Source organism: Pteropus alecto, unplaced genomic scaffold, assembly GCF_000325575.1.
Source record: "Pteropus alecto unplaced genomic scaffold, ASM32557v1 scaffold125, whole genome shotgun sequence".
In the NCBI taxonomy this organism is placed as follows: domain Eukaryota; kingdom Metazoa; phylum Chordata; class Mammalia; order Chiroptera; family Pteropodidae; genus Pteropus; species Pteropus alecto.
In genome coordinates this window covers 7,472,437-7,480,465 of record NW_006436888.1, presented here as the reverse complement: position 1 = coordinate 7,480,465, position 8,029 = coordinate 7,472,437, and the positions used below count along the sequence as shown (strand labels likewise).

The 8,029-nt window shown below is 43.6% G+C and overlaps 1 protein-coding gene across 5 annotated transcripts in view; it reads left to right on the top strand.

Annotated features, from left to right (window-relative positions):
* Positions 1-7,439, top strand: part of PER3 (period circadian regulator 3) — a 45,332-nt gene extending 37,893 nt beyond the window's left edge. For 4 of the 5 annotated variants that reach the window (XR_001517132.2, XR_001517131.2, XR_001517130.2 and 1 more), the window contains exons 19-23: positions 3,141-3,324; positions 3,808-3,958; positions 4,917-5,284; positions 5,956-6,012; positions 6,286-7,439. Coding sequence is in view for 1 of the 5 variants with exons in the window: in XM_006914442.3 (XP_006914504.1) it covers positions 3,141-3,324; positions 3,808-3,958; positions 4,917-5,000 (419 nt within the window). In the remaining 4 variants the exon portion in view is untranslated. Of the gene's footprint in view, positions 1-3,140; positions 3,325-3,807; positions 3,959-4,916; positions 6,014-6,285 lie in introns of those variants that run through there. The other variant, XM_006914442.3, reaches the window with a different exon arrangement.
* Positions 7,440-8,029: the final 590 nt, after the last annotated feature.

Sequence of the window (8,029 nt, the reverse complement as noted above, 5' to 3'; positions counted from 1 at the left end):
GGAAAGCAGTCAAATTTTCACAATTAAGTATGATGTGAAATATGGTTTTCCATAAATGTTCTTTATCAATAAGATTGAGGAATTTCCTTTCTACTGTTAATTTGCCAAGATGCTTTCTCGAGATAATCATATGGTTTTCTCCCTTATTTTATTAATATGGTGAATTACATTAATTAATTTTCAAATATTAAATTAACCTGTACTTGGTCATGCTATTTTATCCTTTTACTGTATTGCTGGATTCTGTATCCTAATATTTTGTTAGGGATCATTGCAACTATTCTGAGAAATGTTGCTCTATTGTTTTTTTTCTTGTAACGTGTTTATCTGCTTTTGGTATCGGTAATGCTGGCCCGAAAAATGAGTTGGGAATGGTTCCCTCCCCTCTGTCTTTGTGCTGAATCGCTGTTACTGGCGTCTTCCTTGTGTGCTTGGTAGAATTCACCAGTGAAGCCATCTGGGCCTGAGGTTTTGTTTGTGAGAAGGTTCTTTTTAACAACAAATCTATTTTCTTTAATAGACAGGACCTACCGGTTATCTGTTTCTTTTTGAGTGATCTTTAGTAAGTTGTACTTTGCAAGGAGTTTGTCCATTTCATCGAGTTGTTGAATTTATTGTCATAAATTTATTTATATTATTCTCTTATTCTTTTAATGTCTGTAGAATCTGTAGTAATCTTATCAAGAATTTTTTCCTGATTATTCTGGCTGTATGTTTACCAATTTTATTAACTTTTCAAAGAAGCAATTTTTTGTTTCATTGGGCTTTTTTCCCCTTTTGTTTTTTGATTTTGTATTTTATTAATTTCTACTCTAATCTTTATGATTTCCTTTCTTTTTACTTCGGATTTTATTTGTTCTTTTTCTGATTTCTTAACGTGGAAGCTTAGACCATTGGTTTGAGATCTTTTTTTTTTTCTTAATATAAACATTTAATACTTTTCATCTCCCTCTAAGCACTGCTGTAGTTTCATCCCTCAAATTTTGATATGGCTGTTTTTATTTTCATTCAGTCTAAAATACTTTCTAATTTTTCTGTGAGTTCTTCTTTGACCATAGGTTATTAGAAATGTATTTAATTTTCTAATGTTTGCAATTTTTTCCAGATTTTTATTGGTTTCTAATTTAATTGCAGTCAAAAAATATTATTTGTTTGTTTGTTTTTAATTTACTGAGGCTTGTTTAATGGTCTAGAATTTGGTCTCTCTTAATAAATGCTTCTCATGCACTTGAAAAGAACGTGTGTTCTCTAGTTGTTGAGTGGTGTCTTCTGTAAATTAGAGCGAGTTGGCTAATATTGTTGGTCCCACCTTTTACCTCCTGATTTTCTATCCACCAGTTTTATCAGTTATTAAGACTGTTAAATATAGGCTGTTAAATTGTCCAAATCTAATCGAGACGCCGTCTCTTTTTTCTTGCAGTCCAGTCAGTTTTGTTTCATGTATTGTGAAGCTCCTTTATTAGGCACATACACATTTAGACTGTTGTGTCCTCTTGATGAACTGATCCCTTTATTATGAAACATGCCTTGCTCTGAAGTCGACTTTGATACCAGTGTGTCCACACCAGCTTTATTTTGATTAGTGCTTTCACGGCGTATTTTTCCATCTTTTTGCTTTTAACTGATGTGTATCTTTATATTTAAGCTTGATTTTTGGTAGCCACCACGTAGTCGGGTGTTGCTTTTTTATCCACGTGGCAGCCTCTGCCTTTCAACTGGAGCACTGAGACCGTTTATATTTAATGCAAGGGTCACGGTTGAGTAACATTCCATCTCGCTACTCGTTTTACCTTCGTCTCCTCTGCTCTTTGCTCCTTTCTCGTCCTCCCCTCCTCCTCCTGGGTCAGTGGTGTACTTTTAATGATTCTGTTTTCTCTCCATTGTTGGCTTCTTAGCTATACCTCTCTTTTTCCATTTTTTCTTTTTTTTTTTAAGTCATTGCTCCAAGATTTACAAGTGCATCTTTTACTTATCATAGTCTCCTTTCAGATATTATACCTATCACTTTGTGTCTAAGAATCTTAAAACAGAGTACTTCCATTTTCCCTTGTCTTTGGAGCTATTTTTATCATACATTTTACTTCTACACGTATTACGAACCCACAACAAAATTGTTACTGTTTTTGCTTTAAATCGTCCATTACCTTTTAAAGCGATTGTTTAATGAGGAAAAATGTTTTTTAGATTTAACCATATACTTACTTTATTAAAAAATTAGAGAGGAGCTTTGGTTTGCTTTGTTTTAATCATTCCAGTGTCGATGTGAGGGATTGGAAGGTTCAGATGCAGGGCCGGAAAGGACTACTGCACGAGGCTGTAGCGCAGCCAGAGGGGCGGGGCCTCGCGGGAGGCTGGCCGGCTTCTTTTATAACAGGAGGAGGAGAGGAGAGTGCAGATTGGAGTACGTTTATGTTTGGTGTCAGGATCATGAATTTCCTTTCCAATGGCTTCTGCTTGCCCTTTTTTTTTTTTTTTTTTCCGGGAGTTTTAAGTAGGTGAAAGTGAGAGAGGAAACAGAGTGGAAGTCGTCGTTGCTGGGAATGGATGGACGCGCTGGCCCGAGGACTGTAGCGGGGTGGCCGGGCGCTCTGATGATCCTTTAGGCGATGATGACTTTCTCGTAGAACCATTGTGCCCTGTTCTATGTGACTTTCTCCACGTCTTTGGTTTTGTGGGTTTCGATAAGAACAGACTTGATCACTGGCTTTATTGGAGTTGACACTTCGGTGGTCGTGAAAAGTCAGAGGGGGAAAGTCTGAGGTGTTGGAGGGAATGTCACTGAATGGTGGACTCCGAGCTCTAAGCCGAGTGCTGAGGCACTGTTCCAGACTCAGGACCGAGCAGTCGAGTGAGCAGACGAGAAGGCGAAGCTGAGATGTTGGTGGCTCAGGAGACGGAGCCTCCACGGGGCAGTTCTGGGAGAGAAGGAGCAGGTCTGGCCTGGAGTGCGTAGCTCAGGAGGACTGAGAAAGAGACCTTGGGCAGATCAAGGACCGGGAAGGCCGAGCTTCCTGGGATGGCAGCTGGGCTGGCCGGCGAAGACTGTCGGCTGCCCAAGTCTGTGAAGAAGGAGGGCCAGTTTGGCAAATCAGTCTCTGACAGGTGTTTTCTCATGTGTTACTCTTGTTGATTTTTGATAGGAAGCAGTGACAGCAGTGTATACTTTACTAGCAGTGATGATTCTCCTGACATCCCCCCAAACGGGCAGCCGTCTCGAGATGTGCAGGAAACAGCTGCGTTTCCAACGTCAGCTGAAGAGTCCATCTGGACAATGATAAAACAAACACCTGAGTGCATTCTGATGACGTATCAGGTACCCGAGAGGTAAGAAAGCCCTTGAGAAGACGCACTTTTATATGAGGTTTTTAGTGGTTTGAGTGTGGTTTCGAATAGAGTGATTTTTGAAGGTTTTTTACACATACACTTAGAGAAATGTATTTTCAAATGCATTTATTTGAAGTGAGGTGGCACGTAATGTCCCGGAACAGCGGCTCCGCCTGCTGCGTCATGAGCGTGTGACAAAGGCGGCGGGCCTCGGCGCCTCTGCGGGCTCTGGGTTCCTCCTCCCTTCTCAGAGGAGAACTAAGGCATCGTGTCTCCTTTCACCTCGTTAAAATGCTGTGCAGATGTCTTCCACCAAGAAAAAGAGGTCTAGCTTCCCAGCCTGACAAAGAAATGATTCCGTTACTTTGAATGTGCACATGTGTCAATGAGAGAGAGAAAGCACATTACAGAACAGAAAGATGGCTGTTCTTGGACGACACGAGGAGAACCCAGGACCGTCAGGGTTTCGCTGCTTGTTTCCAGGGTTAAAGAAATTGTCCTGAGAGAAGACCTGGGCAAACTGGACAGCATGAGGCAGCAGCAGCCGCAGTTTTCCCCTGGACAGAGAGCGGAGCTGGCCGCGGAGCATCCTTGGCTGCAGAGCCAGACAATCCCTCCGGAAATAGACACCCAGGTAAGCGCCGTGATGGTGGCCACCGGCGGTGTCCTAGACCCGTGGAGCACATCGCGTGGTCCCACTGGAAATTTTAATCCTCCAAGCTGTCCCGCAGCAGGCCTTGTCATCCCTGCTGGACCAATAAACAGTTACTGAATGATGTGCGTAAGCTTTCATAGTTCATAGGGTTTTGAATACAGAGCCTTTTTGACTCTAGGTGCTTTTCTTCCTCCACCAGTTGGAATATTATGGGGCGAGGAGGAGTAAAGACACCTGCTCTGATATGTCGATTGGCTGGGGAGGAGAGGTAGAAGAGAATGGCATTTCAGATATGCACGCATGTTTGAAAAGATTCACACCTGAGGTGGTATTCGCCCCGGCAGGAATCTCCGTGGTCTCCGCTGTTACGAGGTCTTCACAGTGAGATCATAGCGAACAGCCTGACAGTGAGGCTTTAAGTTACAGTGGTCCCAGCAGTTGGTTCTATAGTGATGGTTGTGACTACACTGTGGCAGGTGATGTGTGAATTGAAAAATTATAACTAGAGAATAAAGTGAGGTATCTAAAAAAGTGTGTTTTAAGACTTAGGGAGTAAAGAAGTCATCGGAGTCCTTCCCACTCCGGTTTTTAAAGAGAAGTGAGTACCTGCTGTTTAGGAATAGCTGGATATGGCCTCACCAGAAAGCAGGAGCTGGGCTGGTTTCTATAGGCGTCTTTGTTTTTTAAATATTGTTCTTCTGGCTTTTGAGTGGAAGGGCATATGAAGAATGAGCCTCAAAACAATTTAAACCAAAGCGCTGAACGATCGCTGCCATTTACCTTCTAATAATAAGAAACGAGCCAGAATGGGTATTCTTAGACATGAATGGGGAGGGGGTTAGACGACGTAGGTTGCTTGGCCAGCATTTTACCGTTTTTAAAACTCTTCAGATGACATCACATCAAATAACCTGCCTGCTCTTGTTCTTTCTTGCAGGGCTGTGTCACTTGCAAACAGGAGGATTCCGCTGGCGAGGCTGCGGACCTCTGTGGTCAGGACCCAGCAGGGGACAGCAGCTGAGTGGCTGCACAGACTCGTCAGCGCACCTTCTTGGGGACAGGGGCTGGCTGCACAACCGAGCCTCTCTCCACATGACTCCCTAAACTCTGACTCTTACATGACTGTGAAGTTATCATTGAATGTTAAGGTTTTTCCTTCTTGACTTTTTAATAGACATCATTTTTCTGAAGCAGACGTTGTATATGGAAAATTTTACTTCTCCTTGTTCCCGATGTATTAAAACTATCAATAGGCTCTTTTTATAGTTTAACTGTCTTCTAAAGAGATCGGATGGCCTTTAAAAGGTACGTGTGCAGCAAAACTTTATTTCAAGGTCCCGCCCAAAACAAATTATAATAGAAATAGCGGTGGAATGAGCCCCAAAGCTTAGCCTGCTTAATTTTGTTCCATTTTACTTAAGTCATTGCCCCCCGTGAGAGTGCATGAGGGGATCCCGCCTACAGGCCGTGTACTTTCCATGGTGGTTTCCATACATTTCGGATGAGTCTTTGCACAGCGGACGCTTCCCGTCCATAGTGAAGATCAGGCATCCAGGTCCCTGGCAACGCAGTACAAGTCGCGTTAGTGTTTACCACGGCTGACGAACGCTGCCCACTGGCCTCCTGGCAACCCTCGTTGCGAGGCCTTTGTTCTGATCTGCATTCTCGTAGATGCCTTTCCTTTTCGTTTTCCACCTTCCACTGAAGTTGAGTCTTGTCTTCAAAATCGATACGCTTGCCATGAGCTTGCTCCTTGGAGAGTTTAAATTAGCTTTTGCAGATGTAATTTTAAAGCAGAAGATCTCCTAACTCAACCAATGTTATTTCCCTTTTTAACGTTTTTGTTTTTAAAATAATGATTGTGAAAAGTTTCAGAAGTTTTGTAAAAATTAATATTGTTTTTATATGTCTGTGCTTAAATGTGTTTGAACCGAGACTGACAATTAATTCTTTCCAACCAATTTATGCAAAAAAAGGTCTGCATCCCCACCAGAGGGCTGACTGGCACTGCCTTAGTTCCCCCTTCTACAGAGGTGAGTGTTGGGAATGGGCCATGCAGTGGGAAAAGGGCCAGTGGGAGCCCAGTCGTCCTGGGTGGGGCGGGGGGCACAGCGCCTGCCGTGGTCCATGCCCTCTGCACTGGCTGTGGGTGGTCTCCCTGCTAGGTGAGCTCCGGGGCTGTAGAGAAGATGTAGGACGAGCCAGGAGACCGCAGGGAAGGCTTCGGGACCCCTGGACCTTCACGCAGCACACAGCGAGCTAACTTATTTTCTTTTGTTGTTTCTTGTTTCTTTGTGTCATTCCAGGAAAACACTCCTTTCTCCTTTGAAGTTTTATAGCTTTTTATAAAGTGCATTCTGGTGGTAATTCGGAGAATCGGCCTTCTTACCAGGATGACTACTGGACCCTGATTCTCAATCCCAATGGCTTAGACTTTTCTTTCAAAAGTCATGGTTTCCTGGAAGGTAATTCTATCTTAAGATGTCAGAACCATCTTCAGATGCTGCCTATGACATTTCTTGGGATTTTCTAATACTCGGCAGTTCCGTGCAAATATTCCTGTTTTATGGGTAGAGAACTCTTATATCCTGCTCTCATAGTCTTAATTGTTAAATGATTTCTAAAGCCTTCGTGTTGGCCAAGGTGTGTAGTACTTTTGCCTTTGGTGAAGAAAATCAAATTAAAAAAAAGAAGCATCCCGGACATTGCCCGTCTGTCTAACCATCGTGACCCTCCGTGGTAACAAGGTTGTGGGTTTGAGTAAATGCGCAGTGACATGTGGCTGTCGGGATCGTTCTGCGTCTGAGCGCACATGTTGCAGACCTGATGTCCTCTAATGACGTGCGCCCCCCCCTTCCCGTCCTTTCTGGACATTTCTCTACATTCGCTTACTCTTTGCCTTGGTACACATCGTGTGGAGCATACACCACACTAGGCTTGATTTGAAACTGGTGCTTGTTGTAGGCAGATCTCTGAAGCCACGTGTAGCTCTCGGACTTGGGCGATGGGGGAGTCGGTGCATTTAGAGACCAGACCATGATGACCACGATGCTCCCGCTGCCGGCGGCGGGGGGAGCGGGCTCAGCGGTGACGCTGTCGCCCCCCACGGGGGTTCTCCCAGCTGTGTACTTTGCTGTTCAGGTTTATCAACTTTTTGTATTAATGACTGCCGAAATGGTAATAAAAATGTATACTATAGGCTTCGATGTTTACATAAATGTTACCCAAAAGTCCGTATTGTCTTGAATAAGAGGTCAGGATTTATGAAAAACAGTGCATTTTGCAATTGAGTGTGAAACTTCATTATGATTCACAAGGTAAATTTAATCCAAATGGACATTCTGTGTCAACCGAATTTATAATTAGCTGTGGGAATTTGCTTGTTTTTAATGGTTATTAATATTTTCATTGGGTATCTTTTTTAAGTAAAACAATAAAGTGTGTACATTGAAAACTTGAATATTTCTTGTGCTGTGTCCACACACCTTTGCCCTGAATGTGCATTTCAAGTCACTTAGAAATGTTTGTTCAGGCATGCAGAAGACACCCGGGGCCAGCGTGGCTCTGCTCGGTGGCACTGGGTGTTTGCGCGTCAGCCACGTCTGCTCTGTGCGAGAGGAACAGCGTCTTCCTGCTCGTGATCTGTCGAAGCCTCACTTCAATGCCGAAAGAGGTAGTAGGTCCTGACTGCACGTTTCTAATGTTAATTTTATAATGCCTAATTTATAAAATCTGGTCGTCAAAGTTGTTCTTTCGTATTCTACAGTGAACCTGTGTTTCTCACAGTCTATGTCACTGGCAGCAACGGAATCTCAAACTTAAAATATGAAATAAGACCCTGAACCCACCCAGACTGCTTAAATGCTACACCTGAAACTCACCTGCGCCTTTCTGTAGCAAGACGGTGTCAGCAATGGCAAGAAGAAAGAGCTCAGTGTCCTTGAGTGTTTGCTGCTCGGGCAGGGACCGTCCCAAGGGCTGCCCATGACTGTCTCACTCAGCCTCACAGCCCCGCATGAAGTAAGCCTCGCTGCCCTCATTTGTTAGGGA